A 24,960-nucleotide genomic window follows, 5' to 3' on the forward strand; every position below is an offset into this window, starting at 1 on the left:
TTCTGTCCTCTCCCCCATGCTTTTCAACATTTACATGCAGCCGCTGGGAGAGATCATCAGGAGGTTTGGGCTGGGTGTTCATCAGTATGCGGATGATACCCAGCTCTACCTCTCTTTTAAATCAGAACCAGTGAAGGCGGTGAAGGTCCTGTGTGAGTGTCTGGAGGCGGTTGGAGGATGGATGGCGGCTAACAGATTGAGGTTGAATCCTGACAAGACAGAAGTACTGTTTTTGGGGGACAGGAGGCGGGCAGGTGTGGAGGATTCCCTGGTCCTGAATGGGGTAACTGTGCCCCTGAAGGACCAGGTGCGCAGCCTGGGAGTCATTTTGGACTCACAGCTGTCCATGGAGGCACAGGTCAAATCCGTGTCCAGGGCAGCTGTTTACCAGCTCCATCTGGTACGTAGGCTGAGACCCTATCTGCCTGCGGACTGTCTCGCCAGAGTGGTACATGCTCTGGTTATCTCCCGCTTGGACTACTGCAATGCACTCTACGTGGGGCTACCTTTGAAGGTGACTCGGAAACTACAACTAATCCAGAATGCGGCAGCTAGACTGGTGACTGGGAGCGGCCGCCGAGACCATATAACACCGGTCTTGAAAGACTTGCATTGGCTCCCAGTACGTTTCCGAGCACAATTCAAAGTGTTGGTGCTGACCTTTAAAGCCCTAAACGGCCTCGGTCCAGTATACCTGAAGGAGCGTCTCCACCCCCATCATTTTGCCCGGACGCTGAGGTCCAACGCCGAGGGCCTTCTGGCGGTTCCCTCATTGCGAGAAGCAAAGCTACAGGGAACCAGGCAGAGGGCCTTCTTGGTAGTGGCGCCCACCCTGTGGAACGCCCTTCCAGCAGATGTCAAAGTGATAAATAACTACCTGACATTCAAGAGACATCTTAAGGCAGCCCTGTTCAGGGAAGTTTTTAACATGTGATATTTTATTGTATTTTTGGTTTTTATGGAAGCCGCCCAGAGTGGCTGGGGAGGCCCAGCCAGATGGGCGGGGTATAAATAATAAATTATTATTATTATTATTATTATTAGAAGCTTCCCTAAAGAGGGCTGCCTTCAGATGTCTTCTAAAAATCTGGTGGTTGTTTTTCTCTTTGGCATCTGGTGGGAGGGCGTTCCACAGGGCGGGTGCCACTACCGAGAAGGCCCTCTGCCTGGTTTCCTGTAACTTGGCTTCTCGCAGTGAGGGTACTGCCAGAAGTCCCTCGGACCTCAGCGTACGGGCAGAACGATGGGGGTGGAGACGCTCCTTCAGGTATACTGGGCCTTTGAGGTCATTGAGGGCTTTAAAGGTCAGCACCAACGCTTTGAATTGTGCTCAGAAACATACTGGGAGCCAATGTAGGTATTTCAAGACTGGTGTTATGTGGTCTCGGTGGCCGCTCCCAGTCACCAGTCTAGCTGCCACATTCTGGATTAGTTGTAGTTTCCGGGTCATCTTCAAAGGTAGCCCCACGTAGAGCACATTGCAGTAGTCCAAGTGGGAGATAACCAGAGCATGCACCACTCTGGTGAGACAGTCCGTGGGCAGGGAGGGTCTCAGCCTGCGTACCAGATGGAGCTGATAGACAGCTGCCCTGGACACAGAATTGACCTGCGCCTCCATGGACAGCTGTGAGTCCAAAATGACTCCCAGGCTGCGCACCTGGTCCTTCAGGGGCACAGTTGCCCCATTCAGGACCAGGGAGTCCCCCACACCCGCCCACCTCCTATCCCCCCAAAACAATACTTCTGTCTTTTCAGGATTCAACCTCAATCTGTTAGCTTCTATCCATCCTCCAACCGTTTAAGGGCTTTATATACTAATAATAACACCTTGAACTTGACCCTGTGGCAAATGAGCAAGCAGTGGAGCTCTCTGAGTACAGGGGTTATATGGAGGAGGCAAGGCTTCACTCCTGTCAGCAATCGTGCTGCAGCATTCTGCTCTAACTTCAGCTTCCAAGGGAAGCCCCACACAGAGTGCATTGCAGTAATCTAGAAGTAGGTTGGAGAATGCACACACTGGGCCTGGGTTCAAGGACAACTGCCGGCCCCTGACACCATCTCATCTTCCTCTCCTATCTCTTCCTTGATCCAATCTTGCATGGTTTCCGTGGTGGGTCTGGTTCCACGCTAGAGCCCCAGCCAATCTGGGGGCTTTGTGCTGCCTGCCAGTCACAAGGGCTGGCATTGCTTGCAAAGGTCGCCTCCTTAGCCCTCTCCTTCCCTAGGTAGCCACTGGCAAGCGCTCCGGAGTCCTGTGCAAGGACACCACCAGCGTGCGAAGATCCAAAATCTGCCGAGCGAAACATTTTCTTCCTTGGCCACCAGCCCAGCAGGGTTAAGGATGGAGAGCATCATAAATGGCTTGATTGGCCGTTGGGGGAAAACACTGGCGAGGGTTCAAGGCCCGCTTGGCTGGAGGAGGCTTATTTAGCTGGGCCAGGAGAAGGGCTGGGGTTTATTTATCTCTCCTCCGGCTGCTGCTACTATGGAAAATGAAAGCTGCCGTTCAAAGGAGCAAACCACAGGCGTGAAGCAGTCCAGGTTCCTGCAAGCTGTGGGCTACTAGGAGGCTGAGCCTGGTGATTGAGGATAACAAGGCAGGGGCTCTCCCTCTTCCTCCCAGGTGGGGGCCAGCTTGCTCCCCTCCATCCTCTTCATCTCCACTTGGGTTGGCTTTGCAGCTCCTCTGCAGATGCCCTCCTTGACCTCTCTGTGCCACCGCCTGTTCTTTTAAGATGTTGTGGGAGGAGGGGGGCTCAGAGCTTGGACAAAGGGGTTTGGCTGCCCTCTTCATTCTTGTTGTTGTTGTTTAGTCATTTAGTGGTGTCCGCCTCTTCGTGACCCCCTGGACCAGAGCACGCCAGGCACTCCTGTCTTCCACTGCCTCCTGCAGTTTGGTCAAACTCATGCTGGTAGCTTTGATAATACTGTCCCACCATCTCATCCTCTGTCATCCCCTTCTCCTTGTGCCCTCCATCTTTCCCAACATCAGGGTCTTTTCCAGGGAGTCTTCTCTTCTCATGAGGTGGCCAAAGTCTTGGAGCCTCAGCTTCAGGATCTGTCCTTCCAGTGAGCACTCAGGGCTGATTTCCTTCAGAATGGATAGGTTTGATCTTCTTGCAGTCCATGGGACTCTCAAGAGTCTCCTCCAGCACCAGAATTCAAAAGCATCCATTCTTTGGCGATCAGCCTGGTTTATGGTCCAGCTCTCACTTCCTTACATCACTACTGGGAAAACCATAGCTTTAATTGTACGGACCTTTGTTGGCAAGGTGATGTCTCTGCTTTTTAAGATGCTGTCTAGGTTTGTCATTGCTTTTCTCCATTCTTAGTCACAGGCTACAATAGAATAGTAGAACTGGAAGGGACCCCCCCCACAAGAGTCATCTTGTTCGGCCCCTGCAATGCCAGAACTGCAGCCAGAGATGGCCATCCAACCTCTGCTTAAAAACCTCTGGAGAGGATAGTCCACCACCTTCCAAGGGAGTCCGCTCCACTGTCAGACAGTTCTTACTGTCAGAAAGTTCTTCTGAATGTTTAATTGGAATCTCCTTTATTGTAACTTGAAGCCATGGGTTCGAGTCCCACCCTTCCAGAGCAGGAAAATCCAAGCATGCTCCCTCTTCCCTGTGACAGCCCTTGAGATATTTGATTTATATACCTCCCTTTCATCCAAAGATCCCAGGGCGGTGTACAACATGAGGAAAATAAATTTATGGATCATCCTCATCCTCCTCATCATCAGAATCATAGAATTGTAGGTGATCCTAAGGATCGCCTAGTCAAACTCCCTGCAATGCAGGAACATTTCCCTTTTGGGGTTGAACCCACAACCTTGACATGATCATCACCACAACTGAGATAACTTCCTTGCACATAATACAGGCAATAATAACAGACAGCATACTAAAAAAATAATCTTCTACATTTCCTGAGCTGGTGTGGATGGCGAATGTCTGAAGAATAGGAAATAAAATCTCGCCCGATGACATAAAAGCATTCTAGATCCTTTGTCGCCCTGGAAACAGTTTATGTGTTATTTCCCCCGCAATAGCCAAAGTCCATAAGTTCTTATACGACAAAGACAAATGGAGGTGGTTTTTAAAAAGGTTTTCCATTGCTGAGCTATGGAAATCCTAGCATCAGCAGACATCCATGCCCAAAGTTCTTTACGGTGGCAAGCTTTCATGTTGTCAGTCCACATTTTCAGTAATGTCAGGATTTCACTCGTGGATGTCCAGTGGTCCTGAATTTTGGAACAGGAGGCAGGGACAGCCACCAGCCTGGATGGCTTTAAAATAGACAAAAGCATGGAAGAGGAGAGGGCTATCGATGGCTTCTAGCCTTACTGGCTCTGCTCTGCCACGCAGTTGGAGGGAGTGATGCTTCTGAATGCCTGTTGCTGGAAACCTCAGAAGGAGAAAGTTGCTCTTGTGGGTCCTGTGGTGGTTACACAAGGAAGTGCCCTGAAAGTAGAAGATTTGCATTCATTTGGTTTAAGCCTATTTGCGTGGCAGGTTCCCGCCCCCCGCCCAGTGGAAATAAAGACACACGACCCAGTTATTAAGGTTGATGGGCTAAATAAGGCCACAACTTTATTGGTTACAGGTGATGAGCGGTATTGGCTTAGGCATTGGTCCTAACCGACTATATCTGACTTCAGCCCGTCCACTGGAAGTCCGGGAAGGGTCAATCTCCAGTAGGGGGAGTCCTGCTGATGCACATCAACTAGGAACTCCCCCGGGGTCACCAATAGGGGGCGTGCCTTAGGCCTTCACCTCCCCAGGCTTCAGACAGGGCCACGCCCCCCGGAATCCTTTACTGGACTACCCTTCAATATGTGGGGCAGGTGATGGCGCTTCCTCCCCTCTTCCATCTACAAAACAATACCAATGCCTAACCGCCAATACCAAGAAAATTGTGACGATTTGCTATCAGGTAGGCAAAAACCAAGTGGCTGGTGCCAATTTGCCAAGTGGAAAAATTCCTACCAGGCCCCTCAATGGTGACCAACCAAGGTCCATAGCATGGTCAAGGAACAAAAACCTTATAGGGCAGGAGGGTGGGAAACAGGAATAGCTGGTAGGCGTAAAAAGAGGGAGATCCCTAGCGTGTCCTGCCTTTATAGGGCAGGCCATGCCCACAGAGCCAGCTGATTGGCTGGCCAGGGGCTGACGTGGCTGGGGATTCCCCCAATCTGCAGGCGGAAGTGGCTTACTCTTAACCTTTAAGAGATACTAACTGAAAACATGCAGAGAAGGAATTGTAGGGAGACTACAGTCTTTCCCTTTCCTTCTCTTGGAGACTTTTGGAGTTCCAGCTGTCCTGGCCCATAGCTGTCAAGTGTCCCTTATTTGAAGGGACAGTCCCTTATTCCAGGGCCAAGTCCCGCTGCTGTCCCTTATTGATGGATGTCCCTTAAATGATGTTCCTTAAATTTCAAAGGAAGCAGCTCCTCTCCCTCCCTCCCTGCCGGCCAGGGAGGAGGGAGGCTCCAACTGTGTTGCTTGGCTGCGTTGCTCACCCAATAAGGAGTCTAAGAACGACTGGGGGGTGGAGCTTGCATGCCGTGTTAATGCAAGCGGAGGGGGTTTTTGAATGCTGGACGCCATTTTGTTGCACGTACTGCTGCAAACTTTGCAGTGCAAAGCCAGGCCGGGGAGCCATCTTAAGTTGAGGCTGCATAGGCCTTGTGGTGCATGTGATTCAGATTCTATTCAGTTGAACCTCTGGTTACAAAGTTGGTTGGACAGTGTTCTCGGAGCATGAGTTTGACCAGACTGCAGGAGGACAGGAAGACTGGAGTGCTTGGAACAGGTGAGGCTGCAGGTCCCTTATTTTGGCTGCTGGTCCCTTATTTTCAAATCTGTAAGTTGACAGCTATGCCCTGGCCTTGTGTCCAAATGGTAACCAAAGGCAAGCAGGAGCCAGCTTTTCCACCAGCCTCTTCCCATTCCTCATCCAGCGATGGCTAATCCACCAGGCTGCAGGGAGAGTCCAGCTTCCAGCTCTTCCTCTCCTTGAACTGCAGCCTTTGTGAGAGCTCTAGAACTATGAGCAAGAGCCCGGATTTGCTTCACGCAGCTTGCTAAACCGAAAGGTTCATTGCTGCTGTTAGCTGAATTCCCGCAAGGGTAGCGTGGAAGGGTGAAGGTAGAAGAGCTGTGGCTGTGCTCTCTTCCCTTGCTTCCTGCTTCCCCAGTCGGAGGGACAGGAAGGCTTACATACAGAGCGTGGCAGCCTGCCCATCCTTGAGCCAAGGTCAGCAATCCCCATCAGTGGCCTTCCCGATTCATGGACTTGCGACTCGATCTCCCTCGCTGCCTCCCTGTATCTGCCTAAACATTTAAGGCACAAACACAGGCTTGAAGCAAAAGCCAAACACATCTGCTTGGCTATTGCAGGACATTCCAGCCCCTTCCTTGCCATCAGCTCAAGCAGAAATTCAACCCACTCCCCTGTTTCTTCAAGGGGAGATTTGGAGAGCTGTCCGTGGGCGTGCAAAGCCTGATTTTCCATATGCTCCCCCAAACATTGCAAAGTACAGAGGGATTAGTGCATTACTGAGAATCAGGAAAGAGAGAATCTGCCTCCACTTAGCTCCTTGATTGTCCCTCTGGATCACTCCCCCGCTCCTCATCCCACTCCCCCTAATTCCACTTTCACTAGATCATCGCCATGATCCCTCCCCCCTCGCTGTGCATTGCAGGGACACCACAAAACATAATAAAACTGCATGTATAACCGTATCAAGTTTGCTAATGTGCACTAGTCTTGGTTGTGTGCTCAGGTAGAAATTGGCGATGACATGATGGCCAAGCTCAAAGCCTCCTGCTGGCCACGATCCATTGAGAAGGCAGGCAGGCAGGCAGGCAGGAGCAATGCGATTTGTGGGTGCCAGCTGCATAAAAAAGGTTTCCAGGGTGGGTGGAGGGAGACAAGGGCACAATCAGTCAGGAGAAGGCAACACAGCTCAGACAGGGTGCGGTGAGGAGTCATGAGGGTGGCATGGCTCTAGGGCAGTGAAAGATGGCAAGGGGAAGATGGAAAGGCAGGGCTTAATCTCCCTGTTTCACTTTGCATTTTGCCCTTTCTTCTTGCTGCCTGCACATCACTCCCAACAGGTGGGGGGCGAAGAGGTTAGAGACAGAGGGTTGTGTGTCGTCTTGCGAGGATTTTCAAGCTCCTCTCTTCAAGGAGGATGATCTGTGGGGACCTGTTGGCTGAGGGGCAGCCTTTCAGTTCAGTAGAAAGGAGTTCAGAGCAAGCGTTTCATATTCTGGAGTTGGAATCCTGCAGAAACTTGGGAGGAGGGGAAAGTGATTGATGTCACAGTGGCCCCAAAGTCTGGGCACTTGACAAAGTCTTCCTTTGCCCTTCTCCTACCTAAAACACAAGACCCTTAAGTGTTTGGGGGCATGATATTTCAGAGGGGACAAAGCTCAGACTACAAATGCATCCTCCCTGTGGCTGTTCAGAAAGTCCCTCCTACCTGAGTTGAGGAGGAGAGGGCAGACTAAGTACGGAAGTGACTCTCCATCCCAATTGATGCCTGTTTAAGGGTAAAGGGACCCCTTACCATTAGGTCCAGTCGTGGATGACTCTGGGGTTGCGGCGCTCATCTCGCTTTATTGGCCAAGGGAGCCGGTGTACAGCTTCCAAGTAATGTGGCCAGCATGATTAAGCCGCTTCTGGCGAGCCAGAGCAGTGCACGGAAACGCCGTTTACCTTCCCGCCGGAGTGGTACCTATTTATCTACTTGCACTTTGACGTGCTTTCGAACTGCTAGGTTAGCAGGAGCAGGGACCGAGCAACGGGAGCTCACCCCATCACGGGGATTCAAACCGCCAACGTTCTGATCGGCAAGTCCTAGGCTCTGTGGTTTAACCCACAGCGCCACCCGTATCCCATGCCTGTTTACTTGAGTGCAAATCAATGAGATTTGATGAGAGTAACTTAAGCCCCGCGCATTGCCTTCTGTTTATCTAGCTCCTTTTGAATTATGGCTGGTTGTTGACCTTCGGCTCGGGGGATTGCGACACTTCATCTGATTCCCATCACCAACAGTCTGCAGAAGGCGGGTGGCTCACAACCTCTTCTGCGTAACATTTTGCAGCTGGAAGAAAATGCCATTTTGACAAAAATCATTAGTTGCTTCCCCCGCCCACGGGAAGGGACTTAATTTAAGGAAACAAAACACTTATAGATCATCATGAGCATCATCATGCCTCCCTACCCATAAGGTCATAAGTTTATTGTTTTTCTAACCAAAGTCCACAAGAAACTTGTATTAGGCAATTTTGTTTTTGGCAAGTTTTGGGCGAAGACATACTGCTGTGTCAGCAGAACCAAAGTGACCTCCCTGTTGGAAATGTTTTGATGAGTATATGGCAAAATACTGCTCAAAAAAAGATACGCTAATATGCCTAGATTAAAATGCGAAGTACTGGATGGAAGAAAAATGAGTAAGGAAAGATAATAAGAATATATAGATGATTTGAGGAGACTGTAGAATGCAAAGATTATTGTAAATTGTATCATGTCGAGGAAATCGAGTGGGGTCCAGAGGAAAGCAGAGTAAGACGTTTGGCACCATCTTGGCCGCAGGAGTTACCCGAAGGAGATATACAAGACGCCACCCAACCACCTTAGGGACTACGCTCAGGATTCGTGTAGAGTTTACTCGTGAGACTTTTATTCTTCCAAGGATATCCCACAAGGCAGTGGAGGTTTCCTTCTCCTAGAAGGACTACCATCCCAGACTGATGATCCCCATCAGTCTGTCTGTTAGGCAATAGTATTAATAAAATAATTCAGAACATACAGTGGTACCTCGGGTACCTGAAACTGTTCTTAACCTGAAGCACCACTTTAGCTAATGGGGCCTTTTGCTGCCACCGGGCTGCCGGAGCACAATTTCTGTTCCCATCCTGAAGCAAAGTTCTTAACCTGAAGCACTATTTCTGGGTTAGCGGAGTCTGTAACCTGAAGCGTATGTAACCCGAAGTATCACTGTACAGTCAAACCTCGACTCCCGAACGCCTCTGTTTTGGAACCTTCTGACTCCCGAAAGCTGAAAATCCAGAAGTAAATGCTCTGGTTTTTGAAGGTTTTTTGGAAGTTTTTGAACGTCCGACATGGCTTCCGCTTGAGTGCACGAAACTCCTGCAACCAATCGGAAGCCACACCTTGGTTTTCGAACATTTTGGAAGCCGGACGGGCTTCCGGAACAGATGACGTTCGACAACTGAGGTTTGACTGTATATCCATAATTGGGGAAAAACCCATAATATTAAAAAAATGCTTTGACAGGTTCCTGAGCATTAAAACGTGGTTTCCCTTCTGCATCTCTGGCAGTTCCAATTTCTGAAAATCCAATTTGCCAACATCCGCGATGTAAGAGAGACACAAACAAGCTGAAATCCAGCTTGATTTCACATTAAACCTCCGAATCACCACAACAATTTATAGTGCTTTTATCTAACTCGTTTTTCCTGATTTCTTTTGCAGAGAGTGCATAGAGGGGCCTCTCTCTGTGTTATGGAAATATCATTGTCCCTTAAAAGAAACCGGACCGTGCCTGTTTGCTTGTGCGAACAAAGGTTTCAGAAAGCGATCTCTTGGGTCTCTATTTAGGGGGCAGGCTAGCAGATGATGAGTGATGCCTTCCTGCTGAGGTTGACCCCAAATACAAAGTCGGTCTGCATATGGGATCCCCCCCCCCACCCGTTCCCAAGTTTTAACACTTATATTTAACCTTGTTTTCATTTCATCAGTTGAATGAAATGCGAGTGGACATCCACAATATGAGAACATAAGTGGAGCTTGCAGGATCAGGCCAGTGGTCCCTCCTGTGCTCACGGGGGCCAGCCGGAAGCCACAAAGGCAAACCCACAAGCAGGACCTGAGTGCGAGAGCTACTCTCCCCTCCTGCAATTTCCAGCAACAGGCTTTCAGGAGCATTGCTGTTGTGCTGGGCCTGGGGGTAACCCGTGAAACGCAGTCCAGGTCTGGTCCAGAAACGAAGGTTCTGCTAGGAGTCAGTCTGGCAGGGCCAAGGCAGGAAACCAGGCAAGGACAGGTGCAGGATCTGGCATTCAGCAATGTTGCTCCCGCAACCTGGGGCGGGGTCCGACAGCCTTTTATCTCTGCCAGGGTATCGGCCAGTCCTGATCCCCCGGCGACTCATCTCCCTGTTTCACCCAAAGGCGAGCATTCCTCCTGCGAGTACTCAGGTCTCTCCTTCTCTCAGACCTCAGTCTCTGCAGCTCGGGAGACGTTGGTGGGTTATTAGACCCAGGGGCCACCTCAGCCTCCCCTGACCCAACCTGTAGTGGAGCAGCAGCAAGTGATGGCCCAGCTGGAGGCAACGAGGTCATCCCCGCATCTGGAGCCAGGGCAGGCTCAAGCCCCTGACTCGGCCCAGCTGGGGTTTGTTGCAGGGGAACCTGTGCAGACTGGGGCTCTTCAGGATCAGGCCCCAGACTTGGTTCAGATGATGCCTGAGTGAGGCAAAGGATCCAGTGCGGACTGAGACTCCTCTGGTTCCGAGTCCGAGCCCAAGTCCCAGGCCATGACAGCTGTCACTTACTGAGGAGGCTGAGCAGAGCCACCGTAACCTATACCAGGTTGGGAAGGCTGCACTAGAAACCTATAAAACCCCATATGACATAGAATCATAGAATTACAGAGCTGGAGGGGGCTCCCGAAGGTCATCTAGTCCAACCCTGGCAATGCAGAAATCTCAACTCGGTCATCCCTGAGGGATGGTCATTCAATCTTTGCTTAAAAACCTCCAATGAAGAAGAGAATCATAGGATGTTGGAAGGTACACTGGGGGTCATCTAGAGATGTTGGACAGTGGACTGGACTCCCCAAGAAGGTGATGGAGTCTCTTTCATGGGAGGTTTGTAGCAAGAGACTGGATGGCCATTGGTCAAGCATTCTTCAGCTGTGATTCCTGCATTAGGAGGGCTGGCCTAGATGACCTTTGGGGTCCCTTCCAACTTTCTATGCCAGATTTTAGTGTATTTTCATGCGCCCAAGCAGCTGAAATAGACTGAAAGGAAGCATTTAGCTATAGTCTGTACCATAATATATAGTCTGTCCCCTGTACTTTCTCCTAAATTCTTTTCCTTCAGTGTAGAAGGTTTTGAAGTTGAGTAACAAACCAATGCTTATTAAACAACAGTGTTGCTTTTCTTGTGTTGCTGTTTATTCCTCATTAGATTGCAGGAAGCTGAGGTTTTTGTTAGGTTGTTGGTGAGCATACCAGACAACACAGCCATTCTTCAAACAGCTCTTGTTTATTCACAGGCCAGAACAGAACTGAACTGAAGGGTTCAGCCAACCTGCTTATGTAGAGCTCAACTACAAAGCAACAGTAACAACTTTCTGTAACTATCCAATCACTGAACGTCACTTTCAATTCCTTATTTGCATATGTGGACCTGAGTGAAAACTAAACTATCTACAGTATCCCCCTGCTGACCCAGGGTGAGAACTTCAGTACATAACAGGTTTTTTGCTTCCTTCCTCCTGTTTGAGATTTGTCCTTTGCTCTTTCTTCACAGATCACTACATGCAAGTCCTGGTGTGTCAACACGAGTGCGTGAGGGAGCTGGCGACGCGGCCCGGGAGACTCTCCCCCATCGACAACTTCCTTCCCCTCCATTACGACTTCTTGCAATTCGCCTATTACAGAGGTACAGCTTGGCTTTCTGGACTTCTTGCCTCAGTTCTGATGTTTCCCTGAGCGACGGGATGACCACCAAAAAACCCAAAGCTATCATGGGTCCAGGGAGTTATCTTGCTTGTGTTAAGCAATACCCATGTGGCTGGCACCCAATCAGAGTAGATCAGAACCAGAATTTCCCTTGTCCCCAATGAAGATTACTGAATATTTCTGATGATACCAATATAGCTATATTTGCAAAAGAATTAGCCTTATGTATGACCTTGGCATCTCGAATAGTAATTTCAACTCAATGAAAAACAGCCTCAAATCTTACAATGGGCACTTGAGTACCACTCACTCTGGAATAGAGCTATAATGAAGAAAAGTAGGCATAAATTGATATTTCAACAAGGGCTAGAAACTCCAGTCTCTTATCATATGATTTGGCATTCCTTCATTACATACTCAACTGACAGTGTTGGTGGTCTTTACTTGGACTTTGTTATCTCTAATCTACTCATTCTATGTGTCTGTTTTATAGTTTCCCTTTCATCTTTTGATTTTCATCTGTTGTTACGTATCACTGTTCTCTCTGTTTTATATGCATTATGAAAAAACTCTGCAAAAACAAAACAAAACCCATAGAAATTTCCAACAACTGGCCATTTTCCCCCACTTTTCACCCACATGGAAATTAGAAAGACCTCCACCGAAATCCTCATTCAAAAAACAACAAAATAGATAATAATAATAATAATAATAATAATAATAATAATAATAATAATAATAAATTTTATTTATATCCCGCCCTCCCCAGCCGAAGCCAGGCTCAGGGCGGCTAACAACAATAAAACAGTACAAAAGTACAACATAAACAACATTCTAAAATCATTCATTATAAAAATTAATTAATTCAAGGCACTAGCAACCATTGGGCCAGAGCTCCGCAAAGATTGCCAAGGGAGGGAGTCAGGCTGTGCCCTGGCCAAAGGCCTGGTGGAACAGCTCTGTCTTGCAGGCCCTGCGGAAAGATGTCAAGTCCCGCAGGGCCCTGGTCTCTTGTGACAGAGTGTTCCACCAGGTTGGAGCCACAGCCGAAAAAGCCCTAGCTCTAGTTGAGGCCAGCCTAACTTCTCTGTGGCCTGGGACCTTCAGGATGTTTTTATTTGAAGACCGTAAGTTTCTCTGTGGGGCATACCAGGAGAGGCGGTCCCGTAGGTACGAGGGTCCTAGGCCATATAGGGCTTTAAAGGTTAAAACCAGCACCTTAAACCTGATCCTGTACTCCACCGGGAGCCAGTGCAGCTGGTATAGCACCGGGTGAATGTGATCTCGCAGCGAAGACCTCGTAAGGAGTCTTGCTGCAGCATTCTGCACCCGCTGGAGTTTCTGGGTCAGTCTCAAGGGCAGCCCCACGTAGAGCGAGTTACAATAATCCAGTCTGGAGGTGACCGTCGCGTGGATCACAGTGGCTAGGTCAGGGCGAGAGAGGTAAGGAGCCAACTGCTTAGCTTGGCGGAGATGGAAAAATGCCGCCTTTGTTATAGCTGCAATCTGCGCCTCCATGGAAAGGGAGGTGTCGAAGATTACACCCAAACTCTTAACGGACGGTGCTGGCACTAATTGCGCCCCCGCAAGAGATGGGAGTTGCCCCCCCAATCCCATATCGCCCCGTCCCAGCCACAGGACCTCTGTCTTCGAAGGATTTAGCTTCAACCGGCTCCCACGTAACCATCCAGCCACAGCTTCCAAACATCTGGTCAGTGTGTCTGGGGCCGAGTCAGGATGGCCATCCATCAACAGATAGAGTTGGGTGTCATCGGCATACTGATGACAACCCAGCCCAAAACTCCGAACAAGCTGGGCGAGGGGGCGCATAAAGATGTTGAAAAGCATCGGGGAGAGTATCGCACCCTGAGGTACTCCACACACCAAGGAGTGGCGCGATGACAATTCCCCCCCCAAGCGCCACCCTCTGTCCCCGACCAGAGAGAAACGAGCGCAGCCATTGAAGGACTGTGCCCTGGATCCCCACGTCGGCAAGGCGGTGGTCCAGAAGTTCGTGATCGACCATGTCGAAAGCTGCTGATAGATCTAGAAGAATCAGCAGCCCCGACCCGCCTCGATCCAGCTGTCTACGAAGATCATCTGTTAGGGCAACCAGAGCCGTCTCGGTCCCATGACCAGCGCGGAAGCCGGACTGGAATGGATCCAGAGCCGATGTTTCATCCAGAAACCCACCAAGCTGTTCAGCAACCGCTCTCTCAATCACCTTACCCAGGAACGGAAGATTCGAAACCGGGCGGTAATTGGATAGATCTAAAGGATCTAATGATGTTTTCTTTAAGAGCGGACGCACCACTGCCTCCTTCAGTTCCCCTGGGAATGTCCCCGTGCCAAGGGACAAATTGATGATATCCCCCAGGAGGGCCCGCACCTCGTCTGGACACGCTCTAATCAGCCAAGCCGGGCACGGGTCGAGAGGACAGGTGGTGGGCTTTCCAGCTCGGAGGAGTCTGTCCACATCGGCTGGGGATATCCGGTCGAAGTGGTCCAATACTGGACCCGAGGACAGTCGAGGGGCCTCCAGTTCCTTTATTGTACTTATTTGACAATGGATTTTGACAAGTTGTGCACGAGAGGAGAGCTTTCACTTTAGAACAAACCACAGTTCCTTGTTACGTACAAACTTAGGGGAGAACTGTGTTTGTTTTTCACTCTAGTTAGAAACGATTGTTTGATCCTGGCTTGCCTTAACTAATTTTATTTAGAACAACCCGCGGTTCACGGAGTTTGTACCCAACACTAAACCGTGGCTTGTTCTAAAGTGAAACCAGAAGACTTTGAGGTCCTAGTCCAGCTCTCTAACCACTGCACCACTGCTGGAAATAGGATGGGGAGGAACATGCCATCGCCTTAATTTGGCATATGGGCTTCTTGGACTCCTGAACTTCCAGCCTGTAGCTCAGACCTGCACAATTCACGAGAATGCGGCAGACCCGGTTGTCACAAATTCTGGCCTGCTAGGTGTTCCCTTCCATCACAACCATTTTTGCAGTTCCAGACATGCAGGAAAAATAAAAGAGAGTGGGACTGATACATTTTTTGTTTTTGCTTAAATTCCTTAAATCTTCTGCGGTTGCAGCAGCAAATTTCCCTGTCCAAAGCTCTCCTCAGAGGAGGAGGCAGCAAAGTTCAGGTGAAATTTCTGGCCAGTCTAAAGGGTTCTCCTTCACTCTTTCAGTGGGCGATTACGTCAAAGCTCTGGAGTGCACCAGGTCTTACCTCCTGTTCCATCCGGACGATGAAGACGTCTTGGACAACGAAAGCTACTATGAAGTCAACTTGGAAGGGCTTGTGGACTTGGCGAGCATCAAGCCTAGAGAGGTAAGAAGCCGATATGTGGAATCGGCCGCTGGCTGTCAGAAATCTCCTTTGCAGGTATACAAACCAAGCCAACACCGATGCTTCTTCAGCGCATCAGCTCTCCTTATGTAACTGGTTATGCATATTCTTTCTAGCCCTGCTGCCTCAATTCCACTGTTTCCCATGTCTTGAACTGTATATTGCAAACTCCTTGGGGGCAAGGACCTGTTCGCAGAGGTGGAGCTAGCTGCTCCGGCACTCAGAGCAGTGCACATGCTGTGCATGTGCTGTGCACATGACGAGCATCCCAGGGGGCGAGACACCCATGGGGGGTGAAGCAAGCTGCCCATGGCAAGCTGCTTCCTGGGCGGCGGCGGTGGGGGAACCGCGCCACTTTATCAGCAGCCTTCCTCCCTTCCCTCTTCCTTTTGACAGCTCGGGGGAGGCTCTCCCCCCCAGGAAGCAGCCTGGGAGTGGGGGGCAATGGTGCACTGCTCCCCGCGACTCCCAAGCCTCTCCAGAGCTGTCAAAATGAAGGGGGAGGGGGGAAGGCCACAGGCAAGGCAGCACAGCTCTGCCCCCTCCCCTGACGGCTCAGGGTAGGCTTGGGAGTGGCGGGCGGGTGGCACGCCAAATGTCACCCCCCTCAGTGAGGGCACCCGTGGCAGCCCGCCCCCACTGCCTCCTCCCTTCCTATGCCCCTGCCTGTTCTTTTGTACTCTGTAAAGGCTATTGAGTCATTTTGAAAGGTGATCTATTTATTCAGAGGCTTCAAACCCCCCCCCCCATGCCTATTGATCTGAAAAAGCCCAGTGGGAGCAGTTGCCCTCAACTCATCTTCCCCTGGGCTTGGTGAAGATTTGACGTTTTCATCCCCAAAAAGTTTTTGATTTGAGTTTCTACTGAAATGAGGCTGCATCTTAATGCTGTATTTTAATCTTGTTTTTATGTTGTATTTTAATCAATTGTTTTTATACAATTAGCCACCCTGAGCCCGGTGTTGGCTGGGGAGGGCGGGGTATAAATAATTTATTATTATTATTATTATTATTTAAATAATGGGAAAAGAGGCTGGCTACTGAGTCCCTGAGATCAGCGCAGTTGCTGAATTTGTTTTCAAAGGAAGTTCTTCCTTTCACCTTGGCAGCAAAAAAAGAACTTCTTCGTGGATTTATTTGAAAACAATGCTCTTATTAATTATCAATTATGAGAGCTCTTTCCGCAACCAGCCTGGTTTTAAGTCCTTCTCCTGGTTGTTTCAGGAAGCTGTGACATTCTTGAGGCGGCATAAGCTGGAATCGTACCTGTTGCGGACAGGAGCAGCTGGCCTGGGTTTCTTGTACACAGAGCCGGTAAGTGCAAGCGAGTGTGAGGCATGGACTTTCAGACACAAGAGGTTGAGATTTGGATTCGTACCAAGCCATGGCGCTTCCTGAAATGCCTTGATCAAGTCCCTTGGCGTGCCAGGCCGGGTTCTGCAGGAGATAAATCTAGACTTGCAGAGGCATTTTGCACACTGAAAGGAATGTTTGCCAGGTCACCTATGCAAAGAACATTGCTGGATCAGTCCCAGGGCCCTTCAGGTAAAGTATTTGCTTTCAGAGAATGCCCAGCCAAATGTCTCCCCAAACTCATAAGCTTGGCATTCTGAAAACAGCCACTCCCTTCTGAAATTCCCCCACCATCTCATGCTCAGAGTTTACATATATTGCCTCTGAACATGTAGGTTTCATTTAACAGGAAGAGCTGGCGGTTCACTGGGGCTCCAGGAATTTGCATAATCCCTCTTTGGAAACCTGTTTACTATGGTTGCTCTCAAACTGGATCGATTTACCACCACTGGAGTAATGCTTTCCTGAGAAGCAGAATTTAGAGTCCACCCAGGACTTAACACAGTGCTATAATATCTAGCAGCGACCTTCCAAGGCCCTTCTGTAAGTTGAACTCACAAGTTTCAGCCAGAAAAGGGTCCCCTGCAACTCTGATTATATGCTTCCCTTTTCCTGGAGTCTGCCCATATTGCGTCTTCCTGGCATCAACACACACACACAAATATATTTGTTTATAACCATTCCTTTTCCCTAATGGGGGACTCAAGGCATTCCCTAATGGGGGACGCATAAAACCACTAAAAAAAAAACTACACCTACACCTAGAAACAGACCTGTAGCCAGGACAGCTGTTCTCGCAAGGGCTTGGCAGCCAGTTGAAGTTTCTATGCTCTTTTCAAAGGCAGCCCCACGTAGAGTGCATTGCAGTAGTCCAGACAGGATGTGCCTTACTAAGGCATTACTGAGGCATAGCTTCTCAATTACTCCTAAATTAAAGGTAAAGGCACCTCCTGACCATTAGGTCCAGTCGTGACCGACTCTGGGGTTGCGGCGCTCATCTCACTTTATTGGCCGAGGGAGCCGACGTACAGCTTCCGGGTCATGTGGCCAGCATGACTAAGCCGCTTCTTGCGAACCAGAGCAGCGCATGGAAACGCCGTTTACCTTCCCGCCGGAGCAGTACCTATTTATCTACTTGCACTTTGACGTGCTTTCAAACTGCTAGGTTGGCAGGAGCAGGGACCGAGCAACGGGAGCTCACCCTGTCGTGGGGATTCGAACTGCCAACCTTCTAATCGGCTACTCAGTTCCTATTTCCCGAGAGTGCTGCTTTCTGGGATGGGGGTGCGGTCTCATTTGTTAATTTTGTTATTTCAAACGGAAAGTACAATCAGGAGCTAAGGAGTACTTAATATTTATCAGTAATGCCAGGCATAAGCTGCAAGGAGGAAGCTTCTAAATTATTATTATTATTATTATTATTATTATTATTATTATTATTATTATTATTATTAATACCCCGCCCATCTGGCTGGGTTTCCTCAGCCAGTCTGGGCGGCATACAGCACATAAAAAGCACATTAGACATAAGGAATTTCCCGATACAGGGTTTCCCTCATCTCAATAAAGGCACAGTAACACTTTAAGGACTCAATAGCATGTCAGCTGGTCATGGAGAGCAGGCTTGCACTGCAGTTGCAGCTTTCAGAAAAATAAAAATAAAAATCACCAAATGACAAAAATCTGGCCAGGAAAATATTGGAGGGCAACACAGAATATGCTGGAAAGCATCAATTTGACAACAGCATCACCTCAGTTCTGGCTAAACAGGTAAATGAAGAAAGGGGATTTCAGGCTAACCTGCTAGTCTGTGAGCTGTCCGGCAATATGTTCAGAATGGATATAAATTAAGGTAACCAGATTTTTTTCCAATGAATTGGGACGTTTTTCAACTTCAGTAGGAATGATAGGAGGGACGCGGGTGGCGCTGTGGGTTAAACCACAGAGCCTAGGACTTGTCGATCAGAAGGTCAGCGGTTCGAATCCCCACGACGGGGTGAGCTCCCGTTGCTCGGTCCTTGCTCCTGCCAACCTAGCAGTTCGAAAGCACACCAGTGCAAGTAGATAAATAGGTACCGCTCCGGCAGGAAGGTAAACGCCGTTTCCGTGCACTGTTCTGGTTCGCCAGAAGCGGCTTAGTCCTGCTGGCCACATGACCCGGAAGCTGTACACCGGCTCCCTGGGCCAATAAAGCGAGATGAGCGCCGCAACCCCAGAGTCGTTCGCAACTGGACTTAACTGCCAGGGGTCCTTTACCTTTACCTTTTTACCTCCTTCTTAGCAGGACGTGGGTGGTACTGTGGGTTAAACCACAGAGCCTAGGGCTTGCCGATCGGAAGGTCGGCTGTTCCAATCCCCGCGACGGGGTGAGCTCCCGTTGCTCGGTCCTTGCTCCTGCCAACCTAGCAGTTCGAAAGCACACCAGTGCAAGTAGATAAATAGGTACCACTCTGGTGGGAAGGTAAACGGCGTTTCCGTGCACTGCTCTGGTTCGCCAGAAGCGGCTTAGTCATGCTGGCCACATGACCCAGAAGCTGTACGCCGGCTCCCTCAGCCAGTAAAGCGAAATGAGCGCCGCAACCCCAGAGTCGGCCATGACTGGACCTAATGGTCAGGGGTCCCTTTACCTTTAGGAATGATAGGATTTTGTCAGGGGACTGATCTGTAAATCTGGGAACTTGTCCCTGGGAAATGGGGAAGTTTGGTATCCTTAATATAAACCAGCTTGTCAAATGAGAGAATCCCCCCCCCTTAATATAACAAATCTCTGTCTCGTTTCAGACGTACTGGAGCATCTCTGGGGCTCGGCAAGATGAGCACAGGTAGGCAGCCACATTCGAGACACGGATCCATGGGGAATACTCCGTACAAATGGGCCACCTTTTTTTATTCAAGCCACAGACACACACACACACAGGGGACCTGGAGAATTTCTTGCCAGTCTTCAGGGAGCAGGAAATCTTCAATCCCCTTTTCACACGGAAGTTGTCATCCCTTGCGTTGCAGGGCATTGGAGGAGGTGGCCCTCAGCATCCCTTCCAACTCTTCAATTCTCTGATTCAATGAAATAAAAATGTAGCCGTGGGAAGAAGTGAAGAGTTCTGTGGTGAAGAACTGCCTTTCTGGGATTCCCTTTGCCTGGGAGATGGTTGCGTATTTCAAGGCCTGGGAGAAGAGGGCAAACAGTGATTCCCTTCAGGGGGTGACTGTGTGTGGCTGCCATGTTTGTGGCATGATATTTATCAATATAGGCAAGAAGGAGCCTGGGTTTTGCTTTCCTCACTCTATCTGTCTTGCTTTTGCTGTGCTAAGGTTTAGTATTAAACAGAACACCATAGCAGAAGGAAGAGAGACATAGAGAGGAAAGCAAAACCCAGGCTCCTCCTGGCCTATATTTATAGTCAAATAGATGTTCCATGAACAGGAATGGTAGGAGCGGGATGTCACTGTCAAAGATCACTGCAATGAAGGCAGAAGGCCTTTCCACAGTCAATATCCTACAAACATGATGTGAAGGGTGCTCCAAAGGTCGCAATAGGGTGCTCCGAGCACAGCAGCAGACAGGACAGTTCTTCCAGAATAATGAACTGTTTCAATGATAAATCTTCATCAGCAAATTAATAGACCCCAAAGGTACATCAAATGGCCATGGATCAGCTATCACTAAAAGTGTAGTAAGCTGGTCAGTGTACAGTGGTACCTCTGGTTGCAAACGGGATCTGTTCCGGAGGCCCGTTCACAACATGAAAAGAGTGCAACCCGCAGTGGCGCGTCTGTGCATGTGCGGGTTGTGATTTGCCGCTTCTGTGCATGCGCGTGACGTCATTTTGCACTTCTGCACATGTGTGAGCGGTGAAACCCGGAAGTAACCCTTTCCGGTACTTCCGGGTCACCGCGGGACATAACCTGAAAGAAGTGGACGTAACATGAGGTATGACTGTAGTAAGGTGTGCTCGGAGTACCCTGTTGCGACATTCAGAGTGTTCTGTTTTGCAACACGGGGTTTTCTTTGGTCTATATTTATAGTCAGCATGACCTTAATTGGAAGAGATAAGAGAATCAATTCAAACCAGCTTCCTAGAAGGTATAACCCAAACAACCATGACCCTTCTGCCTGCTTCTCTCACACAGAGAAGCTCCTAGTAGCTTCTAGAATCCTCTTGTATTAAGTAAAATAGGAAAGATCCCTACACATCAGATCAATACTTTCTGCACCGAGAAATGCAAACTGACAGGTTCACCCATGAGGGTGGGCTCAGGCAGGCAGCTCAGGTGGCAAAACCAAGGGGGGAGCGCAGCTGCAGGCACCCTTCCTTGCCTCCGCCGCTGGTGCAGAAGCTGCAGGGGCGGCTTCCAGCAGGATCTTGCAAAATCTTGTAGTCTCCATGAGATCTTGCTGAAACCTGCCATTATCAACACTATGGGGAGGGGAGCCTTTAGGGGGGGGGTGCTGTGCTGGGGGGCAGCTCCTTCTCATTTTACCACCACTGCATGTCAGTGTTCAACAAATGCACCATGGGGAATTGTCTCCCGCCATTACTGCGCACCCATAATTCCTTGTGACTTCTGCTCCGCAGGATTCCTTCAGGGGTCCTGAGCGACAACGCAGACGGCTCTGGGAAGGCAGTAGGAAAGAAGACTGTGCCCAGACTGGACCGTGAGCTCAGGGAAGGTAAGATTCGGTCCACCGGCAGCTGCCGACCGCAGGAGAAACTTTGGCTAGAGCAAAGCAGCTGCAATCGGCTCCCTAGGAACTCACACCACTCGTGCTATGCCATGGTTTCCTTTATTGTTTCATTAAATTTATATGCCGCTCAATCGTTGAAGAACCTCAAAGCAGGTTATGAAAGGAACGAAGCTGCAAAATTGTTGGTAAAAAAGGTTAAAATGCTCCAAAAGACTTAAAACCTGCAACAGACTAAAAACACACCAGCTTTCCAGATATCTGGGTCAGCTTGTCCAAAACCAAAATGTTCTAGCAGGCTCTGAAAAGTGCACCTGCCTGACGTCAATAGGCAGGGAGTTCCAAAGGTGCTATCACCATAGGAGCCAACTCCTAGGGGCAGAGGGGTCCAAAATATTTGAAGGGCTGCCCCCCCCCAAGTTGATGGGTGTTGTCGTCAAATAGGATGTGTGTACTGTGTCATGTGATCAATTGTGTGGGGTGGGGCTTACCTACCCCCCTCCCCAATATTTTATTCAAGTTAGCACACTGGCCGCCACATTAAAAGATCAGTTTCTTACAGGTTTGGATTAGTGTAATGTAGTGTTGGACATGGGTGGCGCTGTGGGTTAAACCACAGAGCCTAGGACTTGCCGATCAGAAGATCGGCGGTTCGAATCCCCACGATGGGGTGAGCTCCTGTTGCTCGGTCCCTGCTCCTGCCAACCTAGCAGTTCGAAAGCACGTCAATGTGCAAGTAGATAAATAGGTACCGCTCCGGCGGAAGGTAAACGGCGTTTCCGTTCACTGCTCTGATTTGTCAGAAATGGCTTAGTCCTGCTGGCCACATGACCCGGAAGCTGTACGCCAGCTCCCTCAGCCAGTAAAGTGAGATGAGCGCTGCAACCCCAGAGTCGGTCACGGCTGGACCTAATGGTCAGGAGTCCCTTTATCTTTACCTTTAATGTAGTGTAATATAATATTATTATTATATAGTGTAATGTGTGAATAAGACTTCTGAATGTTTGTGATCTCCCTTTATTGTGGTGCCTGGATAGAGCCCGTCTGCTACTTTGTAATGTAGATGAAGTCCACAGGAGCGGGAAACCCAAAGATTGCTCTTATCTTGCCATCTTCTGGTGCAATTCTGCTGTGACAGCAAAGCCAGTTTTGATAGAAACGTTCCGCAGCGTCATCCTCTTTATTCCTCCCCCTGCTTCCTATATCTCCCCCCTCCCTTGCAATTTTGCAAGCCTAGACAAATTGGGCATGATTTAGGGCTGTCCCACCTTCCTCCCATCTGGTTCGCTTTTTCGTTCCGGCATGCAAGGAGGCCAATCGTCTCCAAATGCCTGGCTTTCGTCTTCTCCTCTCGCAGATTTATTTCACTCTGTTTTATTTGGTTGCTATCAAACCGTCTGGTATGACGAGGCAACCGCTCCCCTTTGTGCGCCTGAGAAAAGGGCAAAGGCCTCTCTCTCTCTGACAATCGCAAATTTCCCTCCCGCAGAGTTTCCCGTGGCGCGTGGCTGATTTGCTAGATTGCACTCGGAGACCCCACCCAAGCTATGGAAAACACCCAATAACCAGCCATGGATTCCGCATGCGGTCAGAAAAACACAGGGCTGGTTCCTTTCCAGACACAGACCTGTTATTATGGACAATGATTGGAGGTTAACCAGCTGCGCTGAAGCCCATCTTGGCTCACGGCTGACCTCCCTTATGAGTTCTTTCTACTACTAGCAGAGCTGCCTGCTTTCCTTCCAGTGGCTTTGAGTGTAACGGAATGCCTTCCCTTTATATTGAAACGCTGAGTTGTATGGATGAGGAGGTTTTGCTCAGCTTGAATCAGTTTTCAGGAGCCCTTTGCAGCCCTGAAAACCGTGGCAAAACTGACCAAGTGGAGCTGACCTGCTTAAGAACATAGGAAGAACCATAGAATCATGGAATCATGTTGTTGTTTAGTCGTTTAGTGGTGTCCGACTCTTCGTGACCCCCTGGACCACAGCACGCCAGGCACTCCTGTCTTCCACTGCCTCCCACAGTTTGGTCAAACTCATGCTGGTAGCTTCCAGAACACTGTCCAACCATCTCGTCCTCTGTCATCCCCTTCTCCTTGTGCCCTCCATCTTTCCGAACATCAGGGTCTTTTCCAGGGAGTCTTCTCTTCTCATGAGGTGGCCAAAGTCTTGGAGCCTCAGCTTCACGATCTGTCCTTCCAGTGAGCACTCAGGGCTGATTTCCTTCAGAATGGAGAGGTTTGATCTTCTTGCAGTCCATGGGACTCTCAAGAGTCTCCTCCAGCACCAGAATTCAAAAGCATCCATTCTTCAGTGATCAGCCTTCTTTATGGTCCAGCTCTCACTTCCATACATCACTACTGGGAAAACCAGAGCTTTAATTATACGGGCTAGGGTTAGGCCCCAATACATGAGAGACCTTCCCCACCCCTATGGACCACCAGCATTTCAAAGTCTGATAGTCATTTGTACCACCAGCGCCCCCTGCTGCCTCCTTGTCTCTTTGCACCACGCTAGGGAACCCCACTTCGCCCCAGGGGCGCTGCAGTCCAATTTGCATACCACTGATCTGAGAAGCAACACACTGCGTGCATAAGCAGGGCTTTACGTGTGAGGAGGCCTCTCTCAGGTTCATGGGAGCTGGCCGCTGAGAAGTGCCCACTGCCTCAGGGCCCCCACCCCTCCGTACAAAGGCTTCTGTCCTCTTCCTCTTGCATCTGTGGGCATCTCTGGAATGTGGAAAAGCGCATTGCCAAGAATCCCTTGTGTGCGTTGTGTGTGTGTGCATTTTGCAGATTGCATCCCGCTCCATTGATACCCTGAACCATAGCAATACCCCACAACACTGCTGAGGAGGAAAGCCAACCCTATGTGAGAGTTTTGCCCAAGACCCCACATGACCTCATGGAAAGTTCTAGAGACCCACAGTGACACTGATGCGTATTTCAGGCCACGCTGGGCTCTTTGTCCAAATCTGCAACCCCTGCACAAAAGGCAACACGGTTCAGCTAAAACGGAAGATGGTTTATACTGGCCAGGGTACAAAAAGTCCATTAGCTTTGTGTGTGTGTGTTCATCTCTGTGTGTCTGTCTGTGCGTGTTCTCTCCCTCCTGAAAGATTCCAGGCTGAGCATTTCAGGCAATGTGGACCCATCTGTTTTCTGAAAAGTCAGAGGGGAAAACAGAAAGCCCCAAAACTCTTCCCCCAGATTCCCATCCTGCTGTTGCTGCCTCTGATCTTGGCTTCAGTTCCAGGTCCTCTACTCAACAATTTTGGCATAAAGTGATATTCCCCCCCCCCCCCCCCCGGAAAAGCCTCTCCTCCAATATGCTGATTTAGCAGCCTTGTAAATAAATGCACAAAAGCCAGCTGGCTGCTGTTCTAATTGCCCTTGTTTTCTTTTTTAATTCTTTTGGGAAGGCTCTGTTGTGTAAGTATCCTTCCTCTCTGCCCTGTTTTCTGGACAGCAGAATCATAGAATCATAGGATTGTAGAACTGGAAGGGACCGTGAGGATCATCTGGTCCAACCCCCTGCAAGGCAGGAATCTCAGCTAAAGCATCCAGGAAAGATGGTTATACAACCTCTGTTTACAAACCTCCAAGGAAGGAGAGTCCACCACCACCCGAGGGAGTCTGTTCCACTGTCAAACAGCTCTTACTGCCAGAAAGTTCTTCCTAAGGTGTAGTCGAAATCTCCGTTCTTGTCATTTGAATCCATTGGTTCAGAGGTCCTACTCTCTGGAAAAGAAGCTTGCTCTGCAATTTGCGTGGAATGTAATCCTCCAGAGTGGAGGCGGTGAAGGTCCTGTGTGAGTGTCTGGAGGCAGTTGGAGGGTGGATG

At 49.5% G+C, this 24,960-nt stretch overlaps 1 protein-coding gene across 1 annotated transcript in view; it reads left to right on the plus strand.

Annotated features, from left to right (window-relative positions):
* P3H2 (prolyl 3-hydroxylase 2) overlaps positions 1-24,960 on the plus strand; it is a 117,641-nt gene that overhangs the window by 76,084 nt on the left and 16,597 nt on the right. Inside the window, exons 4-8 of the mRNA XM_028731831.2 lie at positions 11,574-11,705; positions 14,922-15,064; positions 16,306-16,395; positions 19,216-19,256; positions 21,012-21,106. Coding sequence (XP_028587664.2) covers positions 11,574-11,705; positions 14,922-15,064; positions 16,306-16,395; positions 19,216-19,256; positions 21,012-21,106 — 501 coding nt within the window. The remainder of the gene's footprint in view (positions 1-11,573; positions 11,706-14,921; positions 15,065-16,305; positions 16,396-19,215; positions 19,257-21,011; positions 21,107-24,960) is intronic.

Source organism: Podarcis muralis, chromosome 6 (assembly GCF_964188315.1).
Source record: "Podarcis muralis chromosome 6, rPodMur119.hap1.1, whole genome shotgun sequence".
NCBI classification, from domain to species: domain Eukaryota; kingdom Metazoa; phylum Chordata; class Lepidosauria; order Squamata; family Lacertidae; genus Podarcis; species Podarcis muralis.